We start from the raw sequence: 25934 nt of genomic DNA on the forward strand, positions 1-25934 counted from the left end.
GCCTGATACAACCAATGAAATTGCTTTTCAGAAAACATGTTGATATGAAGGCATAATTCTTTGGATGTTTTGGCTGCTTCCTGAGACGGTTTTGCAGTATTACATTTAAGTCAATATGGGTTACTTTAAGTATTTTTGTTGTGTGGTATACTGTAAACACGATATGGTGTTTTAAACTCTGATAAATATGTCTGACATTCGACACCTATTGCAGTGTAAATGAAATTGCGTCCATTTTGGATTCTATCTGGCATGTATAACAGTTTGGTGACTGTTATAGTCGTCATGATTTTTCTTAAGTACCAGTATAACTTGAATGGATGCTTAATGTATCTCAGACAACCCTCCAAGAACATTGCTCCATTGTGATAGGAAAGCACTTCAGTCCTTCTGATGAGATGTGTTCACTGTCAAGCTGAAATATCCCACCCCATCCCACCACTTCCACCATGTTGTTACCATTTCTAAAAGCACTTTGCTCTCTTGCTCTTCCCTCCAACCGGCATGGGAAGTTATTCTAACTGGCGGCCTACCAGCTCTTCTGTAGCTAAATGAAATGCAGCAGTTCTAAGAAGAGGCTATTCCCACCTCCCACATCACCCATTTTGCAAATTGTAGCAAGGCCTCCTTCTCTCCCGGGAACAGAGTGCCTTATGCAACATTACTGTTATAAATACTCTTTTCCATAAACCATGCACTTCCATTGGTATGTGATTATAATTTCATTTCCACCTACTGTCATGGGGGTCATGAGAGTGGAAGTGGAGTCTTGCTGCTTCAGATAATTGTAGACGGACAGTCGTACTTTTGTCCCAGGTGTCTTATTTTTCCAAAATGAAATGCAAATGGGTAATGTTGTGCCAGTTTGTTTCCCATTACAATACAGCATCCCTGAGCTCTAAGTGTTTTTTCCTCAATTGTGTTTCACTAATTGCCCCCCAAGCGGAAGTAGTTTTTGTCCAATTCTCTGCTTAAATTAATACAACATTCTTCTTTATTTCTTTGTGTGGTTATATTAAAAGAACATTAAGATACACAATGACATTACTTTTAGGACTTAGTAAAGCTTCAAATTTAATTTGAGGTTTTAATGAATAATCCCTTGCATTTAACTTTTCCTTCCTTTTTTAACTGTTTTCATCCTGGTATGAATTAATGATAATAATAAAAAACCAGTATTGGCTAATATTTTCTCATAGGACATCATGAACCAAACCTAATGTTTTATTCATTTTGCTGCCTCTCCGTAATGTTCCTAATAAGTCCTCAATATATTAACTCTATCATATTCCTTGAAAAGATTGGCACATTTAGTCAGAATTATTAAGGCACCATCAATTAAAAAGCCAGCACTAGGGTGAAAGATGGTGTTTATCTCTGTTGATGTTAGTCAGGAAGAAGAGTATCCTCCTGAAAAGCTCTACTTCTCGGTAGCTGAGGTGGCAAATGGCAGATAAACCAAGACAAAAAATAAGAAATTCAAGAAAACCTAAGCTCTACGTTGGCCATAGACTGTTTACTCACAGATCAGATCCCTATCTTATCTAACTGAGTTCCCTGGAATTAGCACACACAAACACAACTCGGCTCTCCCACCATCCCCTGAATTCCTGGCGTCTGAACCCGTGAACCTTTAATTAGTTTTTTTGGTTGGGGAAGAAGGAAATGAATGAATGCAATTCAGGCATGCATGTGTGCCTTTGTGTGTCCTTGTGGAGATGCTTCAGAGGCTTGTCCGTCTTCTTTTCAGAATTATATTGTCCCTGCCTTGTTAAGCAAACAGAATCTGTGGCGGATTTTATTGTACCTCAAGGTGTTTCAGTGTTCTGTATGTAGTTACTGTATGTGTGTGTGTGTGTGGAAAAACATGGAGGATGTACCTGCTTTTATTAGCAGGTCTGTCCTTGTAGTTAAACCCGCCTGTTGCACTTGGTCGTGCACTGCGGCAGTATTTGGTGATACAGACATCTGCCCTGGCAGTTAACTGGCGACTACCCCTGTAGTTATTATAGTACTCTGTAAAGGGAACCTATCGTGCTGTCTGGAGACTGCCGCCTTAATAAGACTCTGACAAGTTCATGTTCCTTCCTCTGAAGTCAAAGGACATTATCTTTCTTTCTTTTTACCTTTTCTCTTTCACCCAGTCCCTGTTTTTTTTATTTTCTGTGATTCTTAGTAGTCTGTAAGTTCATACTGCCTCTGCTCCTTTCTTTTGAATCTTGCCCTATATCTAGCCTAAAGCAGGCTTTGATGTTCAGTGTCTTTACTCTAAGGCTGCTCTGGTGCAAAAGAAACACCCCATCCCCCCTTTTATTTAATAAAAACACTGCAGGTGAAAGTAAACCTGCTCTTCATACCCTAGACTTTTTTGGGGACAGCGGTTCAGCCAGCTGTTTCCATTACATTACACTTAATTCATCCGATAATGTTATCCAAAGCAATAAGTGCTATCAACCATGAAGATACAAACTCAAAACGAAAAGAGAATCGCGCAAATACATTAGCTTTCAATATTTAAGACTGATGCATAGTCTTCAAATATCAAACAATAACCAAACATTGGTAAATGCTACAAACAAACAAAAAGCGTGCGTTGCATCTTTCTGAGTTAGGTGAGGTTCTCTTTGCTTTTTTTCTTTTAGCATGAATTTGATGACTTGCGATTAACGATAGCAAAACCAAGGAGAGAGGTTATTATGAGAAAAGGGCATTTCCAAGCTCACTTCATTATATTTTACCTCCAGTGACAGGGGGTAATTAAAAACAACCTAGCATACATTACATCAAGTTACTGTATATACATTTACCATAAGTCACATTTTAAAGCACAAAAAGACAGATATACTGAACAAGGTTGTTTTAACCCCCGAAATCTATAACAGCAAATGGCAACTAAAGCTTGTGTGTCTGTAACCATTATAGCATCTCAGACTTTCTTTGGTTCCTGTAAAAGTTTTCACAATTTTTCCATAAAAAACATCTTTTATAGTCGGCCTGCATTTGGAAAAATGTTTAAATCAAAACAAAGTTGAACAATTAGATAGATTTAAACCATTTCTCGGTTTTAAAGTTAAAATGAGTTTTTATAAAACAATATGAGTTTCGGAAAATAGAGCTGTCTGAGATCTCTAGTCAGGGCGTGTAGCTTTGAAGCATACTAGACAATAACTTGTTGGAACATGCATAAACACACACACACACACACAAAACACCTGTTGTATAACTACACAAAGGTCAGCATGTAACGGATGAAAGGGGACTTCTGACTTATGACGTCTGTTTGTGCAAATATTTGCCACTTTTCATGTTTTTCTTTTTCATTTTTAACTTTAGGAGGGAAAATCCCCATGAAGATCAAATGAGGCATGATCTGACATGTCTGCTTTGGCATGCCTCTGTGGTGGCTGAAAGATTTGAAGTTAATTAAAAGTCCTCTTTTGTCCGTTGACTGATGCCAGTGCAGCGGTATCTGGGTGGTGTGACGGGCGTGGGTGGAGGGGACGGGCTGGCCCACACAATGGGGGGCTTTGTAGGTGGCTATGATGTAGAGAGGAGGCTACATGATGTCAGGCAAGTGCTGGCTTCATTCCATATATTCGAGTCCAATGTTCCTCCCCCGAGCGCTTATAACACCTTCGCACAGCTGGATGAGGAGGAGCGGGAAGAGCAGGTGGTGGAGATCTACCCTGCAGGAGGAGCTGCAGTACAATGGCCTGCATTCCTTTGCAAAAATATGGTGGAGTACAATTTGACAAGTAAGATGTTCAAAGACTGTTATATGTCAGAGGTCCTCGTACACTTTGCAGCTGCATTAAAGATTAAATCATTCAACTGAGAAAGTCTTTAGCTCAAACACAATACATTTGCCAGTTTAACCAAAAAACCACAGAGCACATAACATATATGTTAGCATCTTTGCTCTTTGTACCTACCTCTTCCATTTCTCTTTCAATAGCAAATCCATGACTTTTTCCTCCTTCTATTCTCCAGCATCATAGTATGTTGTTCTGAGAGTGAGATGAGAAGACTGATACCAATATCATACCTACATTCTCACGTTGAAGCTACTACCAAAAGCCAGTTAGCATTTATAACGGTAGAAACGGTAGGAAGTTGATTAGCCTTGTAAAAAGTATATCTGCCTATTACAGACAACTATGAATATAAGCCTATGGGAAAAAGTATTTTTTGGCCCTATGTTCTCACTTGACAGATCATTATGGCTGCTCTGTCAAACTTCTCCTGTGGACGTGTGCGTACCTGTGAAGTTGCTGTGCCAACTTGTCATTTTAAACCCTTGGTGGTTTAAATAACAAGATCTAACAGTATAAAATAGTTTAGAGTGGCGAGTTACCTTTGAACATATACAGACTAGCTGTTTCCTTGTGTCCTTTCTTTGCAATAGGCTGGGCTAACTGGAAGCTTTATATTTTCTTCACAGACATGAAAGTGATATCAATCTTCTAACTCTCTGCCATAAAGAAAATAAGCCAAAAGGTGAAATATTCTTTTTAAATGAAACTGTTAAAACACAGATTTCCAGAAGTGTTGACTTATAGGTTCACATTACAATACAGATGGCAGTTGTGTAGATTCAGAAGGTCAGGTCACCTTGTCCTATTAGCCTGGTGGTTGTGCAGTTATGCTGCTGACTCTAAGCCAGCCTGTGCCTGTTTTGGACTACCGTGGGACCGCAGATAAGACCCAGAGTTGCAGGGGAGTGGTATGGATAACCACAGAGAGCCCTTCAGTCCTTCTCACTGTCTTATTGTCTCTTACTGTTTCTCTTTCTCTCTCTTCCTGCCCCAATACTGTGGCTGTAAATTCTCAATTTCTCCTTCTACTCTCAACTTCTCCTCGTCCCTCCCAGGCTAGAGGGATAACCATCTACCCTTTCAGCAAAAGCCACTGCCCTATCTGTCTCCCTGTGGCCTCCCTCTCAGCCCTCAGCTCTCTCTCTCTGTCTCCTCTGCCTTCATCTTGCTCTGGCAGGATAACCATCTCGCCTTTCAGCACAGACCAGCTCTTTCTAATGACTGTTTCCAGTGAAGAAGGACAGTGGACAAGCTTTGTCCCACTCACTTTGGTGCATTTCAGCAGCTTAAGGGAAAGGGAAAGTCTACACCATGTTTTAATATTTGGACAGCACCACACTGAAGCACATTTAATTTAATGTGTTAGCAAGATAAGATAAGATTACTGCCTCTTTAAATTTGACCCTTGCTTGTTGAAATGTAACGTCAGCCGGCATGGTTCCCTATGATGCTTTTTAAAAGGGCATCAGGGCAAGTTCAACAATTATAAACCAATGGGATTAAACTTAATTTTAATTTGACTTCAAGCTAAATTCAAATGTCACTGGTCCTAGCAAAATGGTAATTAGCAATGCAGCTGCTAGTGCCTTGGAGCTATAAGTGCATCATACCTTTTTGTATGCCTCCATGCCAGCAACAGCAGAGGCCCTCGGTAAAATGAGGAAGTGATGACATTTTGGAAAGATATGGGTGTCAACTGCAACTTGACCAGTTGTCATGCATTAGGCATACAACGTTGAAGTGGTAATTAAATTTTCTATTTTCTAGTCTACCATATGTTACGCTGCACTTGGGAATGTTTTCATAACTGATAACAAGAATGAGGATTCACATTTTGAAAAAAATTGAAAGTTGGAGGCCTTTACAAAGAGCAAACTTTAGAAAAAGAGGTGTTTGAGAAACTCGGGTGTTTGTCAAACTGATAAAAGACTAACAAAATGTTTGAGTAAAGGAAACCGATAGGAGCAAGACAGTGTTTAAACATCTATGTGTTAGCAAAGCCAGGCAGGAGACCAAGAAATCATTACAAGTGACGGGAACACTTCTGAAACTTTGAAGTCAACAGGCTCATGAGCTCTGAGAGGGAAAACATGAATAGAGTTTATGACAGAGGGAAAGAGTGAAGGAATGAGAGCACGGCAGAGGAAGGCAAGGAGCAAAGAACTGCTGCTCAGTTCAGGAGTGCAGATTTGACAAGCATTTAGGTTCTTTTTTTCAAAGAAACCATGAAAAGCCCTCTTTCAGGCCTGGACTGAAAGGGGATTAGACAGAGGCATAGCGAGTGAAAGACACAAACATTCCTTCACACATCTTGTGCATTTACCTGTCAAAGCGCTGCAATAAAGGTGCTCCCAATTGGGCGATATGCCAAGAGTTTGAATTCTAAAGGCATAAAGAGCTGTCTGTGAAGCTCTAAACATCAACGTTACTATGCATCTTTGTCAAGAAAAACGAATTGAAATGACACAAATAGTTTTCTCTAATGTGTACACACATCTTACGTTTCCAGCTGTATTCCCTTAACAATTTAAATGTAAATCATAGCATATATTTTCCTCTTCCTCTGACTGACTCCCATCCTATTCTGACCTTTCAGCATCAGTGGTTCATCAGCCCCCTAGCCTTTCTGGATTGAATATCCCTTGCAGCTATGATGAAGACACATTTGCTGTGGTTCTCGCTGATCTTTCTTTGAAGAATGCTTGGACTGTGCTGTGAGAAACATAAATCCTCAAACTGCAAATAATCTGTCCACTGTCCATGTCAGTTGAGAGGGAACTAATGATTTTTTACATCATTAAGCTTTTTCCGGCGCTTCAGGGTTCATTGTGTGACCACTCAGCCTTGAACTGTCACACTAACAGTGCTAACCCATGACAAATTCAGTAGCATTTGGAGTTTTGGCCATCAACAGTGGAATGTGTGAAAGTCTTTTTTGTTGTTTTTTTATACGCCAGTTTGATAGAGATCAAGTGGTTTAGTCTGACCTTGTCAAAATGGACCTTCATAAAGGAAAGGACTTCATTGTTGGTTCCAGTCTAAGATTATTACACCACCGAGAAAGTATTTGTAAGGCCATCAAGGCCAGCCAGCACAGACACTTCTGTTCGAGCCATGCAGCTAGTATAGTTCAAATTTCACATATTTGCTTTTTTACTTTGTGATACTATGCAGTAAAGAATTAATCATTTTTGGTTAAAACATTTTTATTTTCAAATGTCTACATTTATCTGCATACATCACCTTATATTGTTTTCAGCAGGCTTAGCTTTTTTTGCATAAACATTCACAATAACACGCAATTATAAAATATTAGAATAACAATAGCCTCCAATTAAGTCTACAGTGCAAGCAAGTGGCAGTCAAATGTTTTTGCCTTAGCTAGATGCATAAATAACCTATGTATAATTTATAAAAAAGCTTTAAGCTATTAACATAATCGCTTCAATGTAAGACTGCACGGACCACCCCTCTTCTTTAAACGCCAAGGTTAAGATCCAATGCAAGTACTGTATGTTGTAACGGTCAGAACTTAAAGTGGACCTATCATGCTATATTTAAATGATATATTGTAGGGCCATACCTATATAAGGTATATTTATACGTTTCTGTTTTCAAAATACCAAACAGATCATGCATTTTAGCCATGCCTCATTTCGCTCTATGTGCTGTTTGCTGTCTACGGGGCTGATTCTGTGAGACCACGCCCCCCTGCAGGAGAGGGTAGCCGTGCTCTGATCAAGTCAAGAGGGGGAGAAAAAAAGATCTCCGTCCTCCATGTTTTATTTATATATACAGTCTATGGTTTTATTATATTATTATAGGCCTATAGAGTCGTTATTCATTTGTTTTAAAGCTCAATAAATAACAAAGAAGACCTTTGACTGGCACTTTTCTAATTTTGTCCGGAAGATTTAAACTTTAACGGACATCTTGACCGGCGAAAGAAACTGAAACTGAAACTCTGCCGCACGGTCCCCTCGTTCCTTGGAAGAGGCGGAGAGGTGGGTGTTTGTCATCTGCTGGTGGACTAACCGGAGAAAATTACAGTGCTTGCCTCGACGGGGAGGGATTGCATTGAATTAAAGCAGCGGGAGCAAACGCTTGCCTCGGGGAGGGAGAAAAAAAGCCACAGCGGAGAATAAACAGAAGAGTAACCATGGTTACCATATGCGCGGGAAGTCTTCTTCGCTGCTTTTGTGGCAGACTACAGCGCCACTTACAGGCCTGGCATATGTACTACAGCGTCTCCAGCGCTTTCGAGCAGCAATGGCCGGCCGTGGCCCAACCCCACATTCCCCTGATAGGTGGAGAGTTGGCCCAATAGCCGTAGCGCCACTTCTGTGACGTCATAGAAGTGTTCAAATCTGGATCAGTCTGTATCAGATCCGTTGCAGCCCCTTTTTTAGAGATTTGGGTATGGAGGAAAATAGAGAGGGTTGTGTTTTCTGACACTTGGTGAGTTCCCTGGAACACCGGGGACACATATTCATGTATAAAAGACGTACAAAAGTGCATTTTGCATGATAGGTCCCCTTTAAATTGGCATCTTACCGATGTACCCTAAAAAATAATTATTGGTAATGGTTTTCAGACAAAGGTTTGGAATGGTTTGAATATACTGATTTCTGTATGTACTGTGTTTACAATATAGAAAATAATTAGAGGCTTTGTATGTAAAAAAAAAAAAGATTCTGATCTCCTCTATATTTGTTGGCCTATAGCCTTTTAAAACAACTTTGTCACTGCAATAAACAGTTAGCTCACCTTCTTTCCACACACAAAGGGAGGCCCCACCTACTTGTTTAAATATTGACAATACAAAGGAATTTATTTAATTAAAGAAGAAATAACTCAATTTATCTGATGAATAATTCTCAGATTGAGGTTTTCCAATCATGCGATATTACGACAGACATTCTTAGCTTCATTGGAAAAACCTCAATGAACATTAAAAAAATAGACATTTGGTAAAGTCCTATTGGTAAAGTCCTAGTAGTGTGTTATGTTGCAACTATGGTAACATTAACTTAAAGAGTAGCCAAAATCATTTTTAATTTGTTGAATGATGTTATTTTTCAATGTAGGCACAATCACATGCCCACACATGTGATGCTTTGCTTTTGTGTCTAAACTAAATTAAACACAAACTTTACTCGATATTGCACCACTAACATCCTGGAAATGACTAAGCTTCCCATAAAGCCCCTTTTCCCCGAAAAATCCCAGGCACAGCTGGGGGTTGTGGTTCTTCAGTCATTATTTGTAAATGGTCAAGGCCTATGCTGTTTTGCATCAGGCAGCAGAAGTGTGTGACATCAGCGATGGTGGCCTACATAGAACAATGATTTGGTGGCCTGGTTTCTGAAATGAGCTTCTGTGGCGAATGGTGCTCTGTGATGTTTCATGGAGTGTCATTGTGGTTTTTCTGGGAGAACAAGCCGGTTGCAGGCAATGAGAAAAACAGAAACCACAGATTTAATAGTGCTGACATTCTCTAAGCATCTTCATCTGCATCTTGACAGTGTTGTGTGTGCCTATCTTCTCCATCAGTCTGTGTTTGTTGTCTGCCTACCTGCCAGCCTATATAGAAAATGTATTCCACTGTGTTGTCTTGCTGCCCATTAACCATGTTACTTTCATATTTCTGTTTGCTTGCCTTTTGGTCTCTCGGCCTGGCTGTGAGTTAGCCGTGTCTCTCTGTCTGTTGTCAAGACATTTCACTAACTCACAGTGACTAAGTGAGGCCTGAAGTGCTAGCCTGTTCTGACCTGACTTCCAAATAGACAGCTTGGCACGCAAACCATGCACACACGCACAACTACACCAAAACAGGACTTCCCTTGTACAACGGTAGTTCCCATGTCAACCCGTTTGAGATCTGGCTTTTTAATGTGACTAACTGGTTGTGGGATCTATGAGCAATCATTGATGAGAACAATCGTTGAAGCCCACAGCCATAATGCGTGTGACTGTCAGTTAATAGGAACACGCACACTGAAATACACAGCTGTGCCCATTTGGTTCACAGATTCAAGTGCTGTGTTGATTGATCAGACCTCAGCAATATTGTTTATTGTAATGCTTAAATGGAGGGAGTGTGCATACAGTAGAAGCAAATTGACTAAATAAGCAGTTAGTTGTGCAATTTATTTCCCATCAAACCAATAATGCCACCAGATGACAGGTGATGATACTATTTATCACTTCTTTAAATGTAGACAAATCATAAAATAATGGTCTAAGAGAAACTCCCCCGAGGTAAAGACCGTTGTCTATCCCCAGCAATAAATAAAACATGCCAGTGTTGGAGGATCTGGGCATGTGTGGATCTGTTCTTTGGAATCACAGATTCCCTGGCCAGATTCCCAGCCAGAGGCGAAGGAAGGAAAGGGGGGAGAGTGTGAGGGAGGAGAGATGAGTGAACTAAGGGATGGACTGAGAGACTTGTCTGTGCTTTGATCTGATGATGACTGAGGCAGAGAGCATCAGGCACATGTTCTCCAAGCACTGCTCTATAATACGATCACCCAACATTTAGTACTGATCTGACTCATTATGGAGGATTAAAGAAGATCTGATTGAGGATTTGACAACCTTTCGAAGTGTCTTTGAAAACCGTTGGATGGGAGTGGCAGAGGTGTGTGCGTGTGATTTAAGACCTGATGATTGATGACTTTCTGTGAGGGGCCTTTGTACTATGGCATCAGAAATAGAAGAGACCAATTAAAGGGTACATTTGGTACATGCAAGACTTCCATCATATGTGCCATTTATGCTTTATTTGTATTCAAAGGATTTGAACAGACTGTTCATTCTTTCTTCAGAGTGGAAGCTGGAAGTGTCAATCTTAGCTGACAGCGTCTGAATGTTGGAGGTCTATGTGGTTTAGTTATTATTTGTATAATTATTATTTAGTAACCAGTATTACCTATGCATACAGAAGTCATTACGCACAGTACATTTAAGTTCAGTTTTGGTTGGATGCACACTTTAATAATGTGAGACAAAATGTGATTTTGCACAAAAGGACAAAATGCACCGTTCACCATATTGTGCAATTTTAAGAACTTGACGTGTGAGAAAGAGTGTGATAACAAAGAGTTGCGCTTTAGGGAGTCAAGGTTACAGCTGTGTCTGCAACTCCCTTGTAATACTTTTGAGAAGATCATCTGATTCATCATTTATCAACTGGCAGAAAACTGTTAGATTTACATTTTATAACCAGTTGTTAAGTCATCTGGCAGATTGTTGTATATTTTGATGTTTAAGGCTTCAAATAGACTTGCATGCTTTTGTTTCAGAACAATATTGAACAAGTTTGTGGCGGTTTCTGGCTGCTTATCAGAAAAAGTTAAGACATTACATGTTTTGGTAGCTAGTAGTGCGGATTTTGCATTCTTTTGATAGGGTTGATTGCATGTACATTTCCCTGCATTTTGGTTGTTTGTTATACCTTAAAAATGTTTGGTTAACGTTCATTGTGGTTCTGTTTTGTGTCTACAAGTCGTGAGGGGATTTGTTTGCTCACTGTTTCACCACGTAGTCACAAACTACGTCTGCTGCTTTTTGATGATTTGCATAGAAAGAAAGTGCAAAGCAACAGCTGCTCAATGTTCATGAGAGCAATACGTGGACTAAAGATTTAGATAAGTAGGCCGTAAAACCAAAACCAAAAATTCTAAACACTCTGGATGTAGATAACAGCTGCTTTAATTTATAATAAAACAACTATAGTTAAAGGTCACAAGATCCTTTGATTACTCATACTTTCCTTCTCAACCTTCCTTACTCTTCCCAGTGTTTGTTTGCTCTCTAAGTGTGTCTTTGCTTCCAAAAACGTTTGAATCTCCTGCTTTTTCTTTTCACATTGCCCCAGTTTTTTTATATGCTTACCTTCCCATGTTCTCCTACGTACATCTCTCACAGCTGCATCACCCACCAGCCTCCCTCTCTCTGTGTGTGTGTGTGTCTCTGACTCAGTCCTGGCTGAATGTGTTTCCAGCTTGTGTTGCTTTGACAGAACCTGACAACAGCAGGTCAGCCTCTATCTGTCAGCCTCTCCACCTCTTAGCAGAACAGATCAGAGGGGAGCTGCTGTGTTTGTTCTTTGACCACCAGGAGACAGCTCGGCCACAAAGGGAAGCTTGCACATTTATAGGAGCCAAGCCATGAACTCTCCCTCCCACATGCACAAAGGAACAAATGTACTATACTGTACCAACTCTCCTTCTGCTTTGTCTGTGTCCCCCATAACACGTGCAATTAAATGTGGTAGATGTTAACATCCTTAAATATCCATAAATAGTTTTTATAAAAATGTTCCCCTGGCAATGTGCATACTCAGAACCTTGTAAATGTTCTGAACACTTGACTATTATGCACCCACATTAATGAATAGAGCATAAACACAATAATATAAAAGTGGTTTCTCTTTCTGACATATTCTATCATTTCTAAAGGAACCTATGTTTGATAATAACTGAAAATAGCTGTTTCAAACCAATGCCAATGGTCAGCAATCAAGCATTCAACAGCAAATGGCAATTATTCTAACTCTACAAGAAGTGACAATGGTTCTCTTTGATGTCTTATATTCCAAGTTATCTTTGCTACGGTGTTGCACATATCTTGAACTGCCCTCTGTGAAAAGACGGATTGTTTCATTCTGGGAAACTGTGAATACCAAAAAGTCTCAAGGATGTTTGAAGCCCTGAATGTTGCAGGTTTATTTTGTGAAAAGACCTTCTGTTGTTCCTTCTTCATCCTCCCTCATCTCGAAGAGTTTTTGTCAAGCTTTGAGACGTCATTGCGTGCAGTTTCACAGAAGGCGTCAGGGTGCATCATGTGACAGGATCTTCGGTCCGATGTGTGTCATCTGTTGACACTTCCTGTCAAAGACCTTTGCTATATCATTTGTGGAAAAAAAATCACCCACACACACGCACTCTAAAACAACACACCACATTCCTCCATACACAGAAATGAGGTCAGCTTTCTGCAGCCCGTCTTTACTTACTTTTATTTTAAGATGGCCTACGCTGTATGTCTAAGAGACACAGAAAAACACAAGTTAAGAAAAACTCAAGATAAGGCTTGTCTGTAACCGCCAGGAGAAGGGTGGGATACAGGGTGTAACTGGGAGAGTGTGTTTCTGTACAGTATATTGTTGGTGTGTTATTCTTGCTAAGTCTGAGTAAATTACATTTTCCTGCATTCCAGGTCAGTCTGACTTCATCTCAGTCAACACACAGGTGAACAAATTGGTGGGAATGGATAAAGAGTGGAGATGAAAAAGACAAGACATGGTTTTGCAAGTTGGCATGCTGCTTAAAGCTTCAACACCACATCAGCCTTCTTTGACAGCCAAGTGACTGTACCAGCTTATTGAACAGAACTACCATTTAAAGCAGCTGGCTCTCACAATCTTTGTTAGTCATTGGGTACTGGGAATAACGTGTGGGCCTGTACATGTGTGTGTGTGTGTGAAAAGGAAAGACAAGAAGGCAACAATAAGCAATTACAGTCATGTGCATTTGCATGTGGTAGTCACTCTTGGTTTGTTTTATCACAGTGGGCAGTCCGGCATGTTTCGCAGGGCTACAGCAACATAATTACAAAAGCTGTTGTAATCCTTCTTGTTTCTCAAAATAAAATCTCCCATAAGAGGGCTGCAACAAAATTGGGATCACAGAGGCTCTTTCCGACCCAGTGACACAGTTGAAGCTTAAAGTCGTGTACTGGTCTTCAATTTAACTGTGGGCCTTCACGTGAGCTGTCAATTAACGTTTCAGTTCAGGTTGTCTTCTCTGTGAAATTGCAATTACTAATCCATTTTTATATGTAAAGTATGGCACCATCACTGTTTTCCTCCAGTCTGATGTTCCAGCATCTGGTATACATCTGTTACTATGGGAGATGATATACACAGGGTCACAATCCATAATGATTTTATTCACTTTCATGTCCCACTGCCTCACACTGAAACTATTTAATTTTTTCAACAAACAATTCAACTGAATTAATTATAAAAAACATGTATACATGAAATCAAATTTAAGTCACAAACGAATGCAAACACAATTACAAAAAAACTAAACGGGAGCTCCCTCATCTTTGGGGACTACTTGCATGCTGGAGACGCATGACATATTATGCAAATGTCATCAGACATCAAAGGTAAATTGAACTGAATAGAAAAGCCCCAATGTTGCCTATCCAAATATTTAATCTAGTGTCAGCTTGATATCAGTATTGGTATCGTTGCATTCCTAAAAAGGGCAACCGAAAACAGTGAATAGGGCCTTAGCATGAGCATACCGTTAAGGTTAAAAAAAACTTGTAGGTGGTCTTGAAACATGCCGGTAGTATCCTGTCTTATCTCCTCTCCTTTGTTCTATTCTTCTTCCCTACTCCTCTTCATTTCTCTCCGGCCTCTTTGTTAACATTGACTGACCACAGAGTTCATCACAGCCAGAGCCATTTAACTCTAATCAAGTAATATACTCCCAACGGCCCACATCATTAAACTATCACATTATTTCTTTAGCCATTCCTCTTCCCAAATTGTAGCTGGTCAAACTTTTCCCAACCAATTAACACAAGTCTGTTTCAAGTCAACTGAGTATGACATTTGAGAGCAGTATTCAGGGGTAAGATAGATTAGTAGTACATGTAAAAAAAAAGAGAAGTAAAGATACTAAGTGTGGGCTTGAAGAAAGCAGCTCAGGGATCAGCTGGCCTCATAGTTATGCGTTATTAATGTGTTGTGTGGTCGCCACCTCGTCTGGCTCGAGGAAGCTATTTATGTGACTTTCTGCTTGGCTCACATTACCAGACTGTTGAGCATCTAGGGTCTAGGTTAAAGCCTGGGTCGCCCATAGGTCGTTCTGTGCGTGTGAAAGTTAGGAGCACAAAGAAAAGTAGACTAACAGCAAAGAAGAATGCAGGCTTGTGGCTGTTAGACAGAGACCATGGTGTTGCCTGTATTAAGCATTTGTTTCTCGATTTGTGTACAGTTGGTGGATGAGACATGTGAGGCTCTTTTGCCAAATATCCCTGTCATTTTTCATCTGTTTAACCCTAATCTGCTGCTCAAGTGTGGGTGTGGGTGAATGCGCATGTGTGTGATTCCTGGTGTCCATGGGTGTTTTCCTTGGCACTGGCAATAATCCACCTAGCTGTGGACACACACGCACACACTCTCACCAATGATGGATTAGGCTGCTAATCTCTTAGATCCCACAGCATTTGTGCACATGAATGCATGTGCCCAAAATACACACACACACACACACACATACTGTACTGTGCACTGCGGTTTGAAACAGTGTCAGTTACGCAATGGCAACCATAACCAGGAGCCATCAGAAATGTGTGTCAGCATATCAGTGTGGTCGCAGTCATGCCATTTTGTCGAATGTGCTTCAGAAGAAAAGTATGGAGATTTACCAACTGTTCACATGTAATGCGTCCTAAATTCCTACATGCATACTTCTCCAAAGCTTTAGTGCCAGCAGTGTCAGACTGTAAACAAACTGAACCTCAGACTAGTTAGATTCACTGTAAAGTCTAGTGTCTTGTTAATATACCAATGGGTGAAACATCTTTGATTGTATTTAGACCTTGACTAAAAACGACATTATATTGTTCATATATGCTTACTGATCTAGCCCCAACAATGAAGTGCAGCTGATATGTATTACTAGATGCCAAATACAAAAAAAGTTGCAAATTATGAAGATTATTCTAGTAATATGACACTACTTCATCTAGAATGGGGTTTGAGGCAACTTCACAACTTTATGCTGTGCTAATTATGTGCATAATAAAAAAAATCATTAAATGAGAAGGTGCTATTAGGGACAACAAATGATGTGAATTCTCAGTTAAACCGAGGCCTACTGTTCTCAGGCTGATTAGTGGCTTGATTATTGAGCTATTTAGTGTAGTTGCAGTGTAAGATCCAGCAGAATCAACCACCTCCAGTTCAAAACAAGACTTAGTAACATTTATTATATTTATTCTGTGTTTAAAAGCACAAAATAGCATCAGCAGACACCAACAAAATATATGAATATGGTCAAATGTTCTACCGTACAAAAGTGAAGGACAAGGTTTTAAATACACTTTATACAACTAGAGGCATGCTCAAAATCTTCCAGGAACATGCTGAATATTCAAACTCTAAATTGTCCAGCTCAAATTGGCACGATGCATTTCGACATAACACCTGCACCGGTTGGCATATTCTGAATTGATGGAACTAAAGTCATGTCAAAACTTTTCTAAATAGACAAAACGAAGTGCTAAAATGGCTGAACATTATGTTCTCAGACGCCAGTGTTTTTATTATTTTTTCTGGTATCCAAGGGGAAAAAAAGGAAAACAGCACTTAGTCACACAGTGATTATGACATAATTGAAAAAGACCAGCATTTTGACTCGACTCCTGTTTTGTTCACAGACTCCCAGACAAATGACAGAGACACTTTGGCTTTGAGTCATTCTTAATTTCCTGTTGCCCTGTTTTCTCTGTGTGTTTCCCACCATCTCTAAAAGCCGCTGACTGTCAGTCTCTCCCATGCTTTATAACAGTGAGCACGACCTTATTCTGCCTTCCCAGATTGCTGTTTAATAGGGGCCTTCCTCTCTAGTGAACAGAGATAAGCTAATGGTTAGGGAATTGCTCCCCATTTAGTACAGTGTCTGTCAAAAGAAAAGGGAAATAAGTGATGAATGACTGTTATGGGGTGAATAGTTTCCCTAATTCTGCCTTCACACACACAGATTAACTACCGGGTGGGTGGTTGGCTTGCTGTATGCATGTGTAATTTTAGGAGAAATCAGATAATTGGCTTGCTTTGTGCTGATTGGCCTCGCAGAATTTGACTGATTAATGCAGAACACCTACTCCGTGAATTTGAATATATTTGAATAGATCTAATTCATGTGAGTTTTTTGTTCTTCTCTGTGCACCAACTGCGCAATCAGTTAAACATATTGGATTAATCTTCTTTTCTGGGACATGAACCGTATTGTTATTGCGACCATAGTTTATCGTGCATTCCTTGACGTTTATTCAGACTGAGGGAGCAATTCTGGAACAGGAAATGGCAAGAGCAGACTGGAAATTGGTTAATGCAAGAGAAAAGTGGTCTTGGAGTATGCAATGAAAACATGTTTTTTTATAGCTATCTCTAAGTACAGAAAATGGGATGTGGCTGGTATTGTAAGCTCCGAAAATTGACGGTCTCAAAATCATTACTGCTGCCCTCCCTCTCTGTTGGGGCCCTTTAGATGCTTCTATTGGAGCCTCTCACTGAAACAGCTCTTCTCCAGATTGAGCTGTCCTCCTCTGCTGATTACTCTAGTATCCTCTGGCTATGAGACTTGAAGTGCGTGCGTGAGCGTACGTGCGCGAGAAAGAGAGTGGATGGAAGTGTGTGAGTGTAAAAGCAAGAGCCGTGACTGGTTGTTAAGGATACATTTTCCTCTTCCACTCTGGCTAACTGTCACTCTCACCCAAATATAGAAACACACACACACACACACACACACACACACACACACACACACACACACACACACACACACACACACACACACACACACACACACACACACACACACACACACACACACACACACACACACACACACACACACACACACACACACAGCTTACTCCAGTTAAATGGAAGAGACTGCCCTGCTTGTAACATTAGCCGACTGTTAGGTTAGCCAACTGGAAACGTAATGCTCTGTTACAGGTGACCTTTCCTGGACCTTGTGTGTGTGTTTAAAGCTGCACATGTGTGTGGCCCCTCATTGTGAGAGTATATGGAAATGCCTCACTATGTTTTTTACGCATAAAAAAAAGAAGCATGTCCTCTAGAGACTGTGTGCTTGGCTGCATCTGGAAGCCTCACACCTCCAAATATCCATTTGTGTGTGTCAAGTATTGTGCTTCTCAGTGAGTATTGTCCTTTTGCACAGATGTCTTTTGAATGGCAGGCAGCTAGCAGATTGCACTGGAAGAAATGGCCACAGGCCCGTAATACACATACACTCAAACCAGTCCAGGCATTTAAACGGCCGTCACAGGGGCTGACAGATTGCAGCGGACCCCTGATTGCGCTGTATGCTATTCCTCCATCAAGCTTCTCTCTCACTCTCCCAATCCTCCCTCTCTTTTTCTTCTCAATTCTGGACTTCACTTCGTCCCCCTTTCAATACATTTTTATTTTTTCATACCAACACACACAAATCAAACAGACTATCATACATGTGTCCTTCTCCAGGTCCAAACTCTCTCTCTTTCTGTTGGTGTGTGGATGTGAGTCACACCATGACCAGTGATAGGGTGCTGAGAGAAGCTCAATGTCACCTTCTCCTCCTATCTGGGTAGCCTGTCCTTCACTTTAGTGTTCGAAGAAGAAAATTGCCTTTAATTGGTCCACTTTAGAGTTGGCCTGGATGATGCTCTTAAAGGGCAGATACAGAAACTTGGTTGACACATAATCAGTGAAGTGCATGGATTCTTGTCATACCTTCATTGACTGTAAAAAACTGCTGAGATTGCAGTCTGGATGAGGGGGTGGGGGGGTGGGTTTGCAGTGATAACCTCAGCCCACGTCTACAGTAAATGAAGCTTAGGTGAACACAGAAATCCCCAACATTAAAGGTAGGGTAGGTAAGTTTGAGAAACCGGCTCGAGATCGCTAGACTTTGAAAATACACAACCGGAGAAAATCTGCCACTTCCTTATAGAGCCCCTCCTCCAACACACACGAACGGGCACATGACCAATGAGGGCACGAGATAAGTTTGTGCACAGATGGAAGGCTGACAGGCAGGTAGGCCATCCAGTTATTTTAGCCGGGCCGGCTAAAATGATTGGTCGTACTTTTTACAGTACTACGGCTTCCACAGATGACATTTTTTAATGGATTTTTTGTCAAAGCACTTAAGATATTCATTGCTATCGGGATGTTAAGAGCATTCCATGGAATATAACACAAATTGCATCTCGAGCCGGTTTCTCAAACTTACCTACCCTACCTTTAACCATGAAAAGGATGTGCCAATAGACACAGGGGGCATGCTTATAAGAGTTGTGAGTGAATGTGTGTGCGTCCGTTTGTGTGGAAATTTGAGTGAACCCATGTACAGTAATGGACTGAAGAAAGCCATGCAAGAGGATTTCAAAGGTCCGTCAAGCAGGGAAGAGAAGAAAGGCAAAGGAATGTCTGGCAGGTAGATGCCTGTCACTGCAGGGCCTTTGGGTGGGAAGGTAGACATTCAGTTAGGTGCCTCTTCCATGGAGGGAGTGAGAAGGGAAATGCTACAACAGTGTGCAGTCTGCCTACAGTATAAATACTGCTCAACATGAAGTGAAGTCAGTGGCACAATAATATCAAATAACAAGGGAGATGACACATTGTCACTAACACATTTTTATCACCTAATTTCTAAATGTAAATCTAGCACTCCTGAGCCAGACATTAAACAGCAATCTTTCCGCCTACATGTGTCCACGTCTTTGGTGATTGTATGTGCATTCTGAAAGAAAGGATCTATATTATTTTAATTAAGTAGTTTATATAATTGAAAGCACAGTATGTGAAGGGGCATCATCAAATGCAGTTAGTTAACTGAACTCGAAAACACTTTTTTTTTACGACTGTGGCAAAAAAGGGTCACAGGCGTAAGGTGACACAACAATAACTTGCTCCTTGTCTTCAAAATGTATATATATATATAAATATGTTTTTTAATTCTCCTACATATTAACATCAGCATATAGAAGCACATAGTTATTACCTCTACGCCTGAAGAAGACCACTGAGCTCAAAGGATGCGATCCTATCTGCATACTTGCCACGTTTTTTTAATGTTTTTGTCTGCGCACCTTTGTGTATGTCATTGTAACAGAAGCTTTAAAATATTGTTATGTTTGATAATAAAGGAGCAGTCTATCTTAATTGTATTTAGAAGTACAACAGAATAGTTTCGAATCTATTATTTCCTTTTCCCACCAAAATCCTCTCACTGTGATTTGTGTGCCATATTCTACATAAATCAGAGCCTTTTTGTAATCATTGTGTGTACACTGTGGGTTCATAATATGTGTGTGTGAATGCTTGTGTATGGATATTAATAGTGGGGAGGAATCTTTAAAAGTGTCGTACCACATATTATGCTCCCTTCTACTACAAATCACCCACATGATTTTTGTTTGCCGTGGGCTTAGCTGCGTTGATTTGGAAGATGTTATTTCTGTCTTACAAATGTTCTTCTCATTTCCGCTGCAGCTAGACTGCTGTTTTAACAAACTTTGACAGCTCTTGTTTGAATTCTCTCATATGGTATTTGGTTGTGTGTATGTGAACATCACACACTGAGCCAGAGATCCTTTCTACTTCTCGTCTCGTTTCCTGAGTTTGTGTATCTAGTATGTGGGTCTGTGTTTGTGTACGCACGTGTTTGCAAATGCATGCAAAGGAATGCGTGTCAGACGTGCTCATTAAAATGGTATGGGAGCTGTTGCCGTACTCCTGCTCCACTGCTCCCATTTCCACAGAGTTCTCCACGCCTTGCCAGGTAATCAGGCGGGCGAACACATGCAGCCCTGCCACCTCCACTGCCAGCAAGCGGGGCTTAAGGCCATAAAATCAGCCACTGCCAATTTAAACTGTCATGTACACTGTTGAGTATTTTATACAGCAGCAGTATAAGAACTATTAATCTCAGTTTTGTTGAGCGCTGACTGAATTGATGGAAGCTCTTGATGCTAATGCCATGTTTGTTCTCCCTCTTTTTCTCTGCTTTTCTTCAACCCCCTTCTCCAATTTTCCTTGACAACACCCCTTCCCCATCTTTTCTCCTTCTTCCACCTTACCTCTTTCTAGGCGAGCACCTGCGCATCTGTCCCCAGGGTTACACCTGCTGCACCAGTGACATGGAGGACACCTTGGCCATGCTGAGCCGCAGGGAGATGGAGGGACTTCTTAAAGATGCTGGCCGGTCCTTACAGACATCCCTCAATGGACAGTACAAGGCCTTCGATGGTGAGTTTGTGTATTCACAATATGTGGGAATTACATAAAAGAAAAACAATAATCAGCTCATCACACTTGAACATTTGACACATACAAGGACCCAGTTTTGAGTGTTTTTGTGTCAGTTTTGATGGTCTTGCCAGTTTTGGAGTTTTTATTACACATGCCCAGCCAACACAACATTGCAGACAAACACATACACTGAATATAAGTGTAAGAGATAAGTCAAAGCTTGTGTTGTGTTATACTCTTTGCAGAATGATGAAGAGCATTGATCTATTGTCATGCTTCACAGAGGAAGTTGGTAATTCCTTGCAGTGGTGTTGACAGAATGCCAAGTTGTTATTGCTATTATTAAAACTTTGAATCCAATTCGCATCCAAAGAAAATGTGATCCATTTCATCAAATGTGCTTGCCTATTCCATGCTAGGATTGGATATTATTTGAATTCCATCACCTGAATTAAATAAAGCTTCATACACTAAACAACTACTACAAATGTCTGGCTTTAACTCTTAGATCCCATGACATATTGCAGTTCCCAACTCGAATCATTCAAGTAAAAAAGGTTGATGTCATAATTGCTGTGATGTGGAGAAATACATTATAGCAAGAGTCTGAATCACTGAGTCTACTCTGCACCACAGCAAAATGTTGTTTAAGCTCTTAATAATGTGGAATAAAATCAGTACTTAATTGCAGCACTCCAAGTGTGAGAGAAGAAATGAGAGAGAAAGAGAAGTAGAGGGATTTTCAATCTTAGGAAATTGACGCACCAAGGCAATTATTTGTGTCTAATGACCTGCTCCAGTTAATAGAAGGGTATTTCTGTGCTCCACTTGTTCCCCTCGGCCAGTCAGTGACAATGGATCCGTCAGCTGAGGCTCTGAGTTTGGCTAGTTAGCCTGACCTTTTCAGATCACAGTGATTAGTGGCAGAGTGACATTTCTTTACTCCTATTCCATCGCTCTGTGTCCTTCTTCCTCATAGTCCCTCCTTTTCACACAGGGACTCTCGGCTGTGCCAAAGAGAAACCGTCACGCTGCCAAGTGCACAAACACACACACACATATCCAGGACATACAAATGATCTCAAATAAGATTATGTAATCCTACATTTCTTGAGCTTTCCCATTTTTCAGGGAAACACCTCATTTAGCAAAGCATGCCAGTAAACAACACAGACTACAGACACACACATTCAAGCAGCACTCAGCCCCGACCTTTAAACATTCTTACCATATGCATCCAAAACCTTGTACTTAAATACACAGACACACGTCACAAACTTGCTAAGTGTGTTGCCTCATAACAAAGTCATTTTGAGCTTGTTTGTGTTGTTGTGTGTTTGCCAGATGTGTTCTTATACATTTCCCTAAGTCTTCTCTCCTCTCCAAAATGCAGAATCTTGCTCCGGTCAACTTTATATTTTTTCGTCCCTGTTTTCCATGTCCCCTTATCTCATCCCATTAGGCATCAGATGGGGTTTTCGGAGCTGACAGAGGAGGATAGAAAGTATGTGTGTTGAGACCTTAAGGTCTAAAAACCATCTGTTGTTGACTGCGTTCTCTGAAGTCGGGAGCTTAACGATAGACTGGGGTTAATTGTACCATAATATGTTACATTTAATGCCACATGAACAGCACAATTTGGAAAAATCCAGCCATTCTTAGATAAAGCATCCGGTTGTTATCGTTAGCTGGTGAAAAGTGCAACATTGAGATGAGTTACCTCTATTTCAGGCTTTGATAAACATCTACACATTTAGCATTTCAGAAGTTCATTGGTGTTTGGATCTTGGGAAAATATAAGTCATATATTTGGTTGAAAATAGGTGAGAATTAGCTAATCCCTGAATAATTACAGAGTTTTTTATTCATTTTGCTGAAGGAGAGCACAGTGACATTGTACCATTCTGCCAGTGCCTGCACATCTGGCTGTGTTTAGCAGGGTGTGGGCTAGCTAGCGCCATGTGGCTAAGTGTAGGGTGTTACTGTTCCAGCCCAGGCAGACTAGGCCTTTTTAGGTCCAGGGATTTTGGAAGAAGCCCCAACCAAGCCACAGATTAGAGGACCAGCGTGCTCACATACAGCTGGCTCTCTGCCTGTGAGTGTGTACACTGAATACTATATGTGAGCATGCAAATGCTTGTTCATATTCATGTATTCTTTTGTAAGCTTCAGATTTAATGTGAGAATTATATTGGTCTTTGTCTACATTATCTGTGTTTGTGGTTTGCACTTACTACTCGACACTTCTTCACGGTCATGTATACTGTGTAGAGAGGTACAAACTAAATAATATATTGTGTCAAGCTAAAACGCAGTGTATAATGCAGATTAAGAACAAAGGAGGTGAAGGAGAGGACAGAGTGAAGATGAGACAGATGGAAGGGAAAAGATAAAGAGAAAAGGGGACAAGTCGTCAGAGCAAGGACGAGGGAAAGAGATAAACAGCTGGAAATTGAGAGTGGTAGCTAGAGAGAGAGAGAGGGAAAGGGATAAACAGAGAAAGAGAGATGGCGGGGATATCTGAAAGTGAGAGGGAAAAGGTCAGAGAGGACACAGAGAGTGATGGCACCAAAGGGAGCTCTGTGTTAGATGGCCACCAGGTGTGTTAGACAGACGGAAGCCTTAAACCTGGCAGGTGGTGTTTGGCCTAATGGTGCCTTCACTAGCATCTGGATTCACTGTGTGTGTGTGTGTGTGTGTGTGTGTGTGTGTGTGTGTGTGTGTGTGTGTGTGTGTGTGTGTGTGTGTGTGTGTGTGTGTGTGTGGTGTGTTCACTTGTACTACTGCCTCATATAGCTGCATCTAAAAGCATACATTTTTGAATTTATACAAACGGTTCTTGTTTAAACTAAGGTCAAAAGAATTGCAAACTCCTGTCCTGAACCCACTGCTTACAAAACGTGAGGTCTTCCAACATCATGCCTTGATAAAAAAAAAAAAAAAAGGTCAAATTTGGAAGTGGGTAAGACTTTTTGTGGCTAGAAATGAGATAAGTGAATCCATGCCTTTTCTTGATTTTCTCAGTCTTTTGATGTTAGAAAACTAGTTAAAAGAACATTTAGCTGAGCCTGACCTCTTGTTTTAACTCTGTGCATGGCTAGTGCTATGTTTCCAGAGATAAGGCTTAGTCAATTAACTGAAACTATTGTAAACAATTGATTCATCATAAAATGTGTTACTCACGTAAAAAGCCAAATGTTCTCAGATGAATATTTTAGGGACTTTTTAGAGATAACATGGTTTATGAGTCAGCCTTTTGTTTTGACAAGATAGATGAAATTGTAGATACAAAGAGTTAGGGTTGCAGAAACTTGACTCATTACTCGCTTGTCTTGAATCATCATTACACAGATTACACACACACACACACACACACACACACACACACACACACACACACACACACACACACACACACACACACACACACACACACACACACACACACACACACACACACACACACACACACACACACACACACACACACACACACACACACACACACACACACCACACACACACACATACAGAGACACACACACACATTCTTGCACAAGCACACAGTATTTATAAGCAGCCAAATGCTTATTGGCCAGTATGTTCCAGCCCATTAAAGTTCAAGGCAGATCAGTGGTCATAGAGCTTAATCTGATTTGAAGAGTACTGGCTGGCTGACTTGCTTATGGGTAGACTCATTTCTAGATGACCAAGCAGGACACGCTTATTTATTCATTTAAGTAGTGCTCTGAACATCTCCCAGCTGGACTGTTAAGTAATTCCATCTCTTCCCATGGAGATAGACTGAGGGGAGTAATCTACGTGAATGACATCAAGTACTCTCTATTGCATCCTATCAGTTTCAGGAAACAGGCCCTAACCTTGGATCATAAGGCCAGGTCTGTCTTGCCATCACACGATAACTAGCAGCAGCCTGCTGAATTTCTTTTCAGATAATAGTCTGGCAGCTCACTGAGACCTCACTGTAATCCCAATAAGAACAGCTTGGGTCATAGGCAAGTGAAAATACATGCATTTATAGGTCAAAACTGTAATACATTTAAGTATATAACTATATTTCAATACCCTTTTACCACACTTAGCTACGGTGTTGATTTATTTTCACGTCTAAAGCACGCAACCAATGCTTACTTGGATTGGACACTGGTGGCACACTCCACATCTGTGTTGAAATATTCCTTCAATTAAGCCACAGATTTAATTCACTACCACCTCCGGCCGCCTGCCTTCTAATTCCCTGCTTTCAGGGTCACCTCTGATGACATCATGAGAGACAAGGACATCTGCTCCCATTGTGGTGCTTGATTGGCTCATTTCATCTGCATGCAAATCACGTCGGCGGGGACCTGGAGTACACTGGCCTAATTATGCCAAACGCATAACTCAATAGGAGCGATGGCGCCTTAGAAGGATGAAATGAAAGACAGAGAGAAAAAGAAAAAGGAATGCAGTCTTTGAGAGGATGGTATCGGGGCAAGCAGTGGAAAGTTAGATGAGTTCGAGGGAAAAACAGAACCAAATGATATTGAGGGTAAGGAATGGCATGGGGTTTGGGAGGTAACAAGCATGGGAAAACCGATGAAAAATAGAACCAGATGGATAGAAGAAGAAACAGACATGGGTAAATGGTGCATAAAGGGAAAGTCAGAAGAGGGAAAGAGAGGAAGTGGAATAAAAGCTTCCACAGAGAGCCTGTTGATAAATGACATGCATTGTGTGGCATGTCTGCTTGTTTAATATAAGGGACATTTTAATAGCATCTAAATGCTGGCTAAGGGCTTGCAGAGCTCCTGGGTCTCAGTTTGTGTGTGATAAGTGTCGTTATTGATGGAGAGTCAGACTGACACATAAACAGTCTAATGGCTCCCATATCGTCCTTTATGCATTCAATGCGCCCAGGACAGAATTCTTTGTTTGTGCCTATTATTTTTATTCTTTCATTGCCCCTCGCACAAGTAAGGAACTAAGAATGAAAAGCAGAGGATCCTACTTGTGGTTGGGGGTCTGTTCTGGAAAGGGAAAGT

The 25934-nt window shown here is 40.8% G+C and overlaps 1 protein-coding gene across 2 annotated transcripts in view; it reads left to right on the forward strand.

Moving 5' to 3' along the window:
• The window catches only part of gpc1b (glypican 1b), a 65320-nt gene that overhangs the window by 16473 nt on the left and 22913 nt on the right, over positions 1 to 25934 (forward strand). For both annotated transcript variants that reach the window (XM_034137311.1, XM_034137310.1), the window contains one exon: positions 20728 to 20886. In XM_034137311.1, the coding sequence (XP_033993202.1) occupies positions 20728 to 20886 (159 nt within the window). The remainder of the gene's footprint in view (positions 1 to 20727; positions 20887 to 25934) is intronic.

The sequence above is a fragment of the Trematomus bernacchii genome, unplaced genomic scaffold, assembly GCF_902827165.1.
Source record: "Trematomus bernacchii unplaced genomic scaffold, fTreBer1.1, whole genome shotgun sequence".
Classification (NCBI taxonomy): Eukaryota; Metazoa; Chordata; class Actinopteri; order Perciformes; family Nototheniidae; genus Trematomus; species Trematomus bernacchii.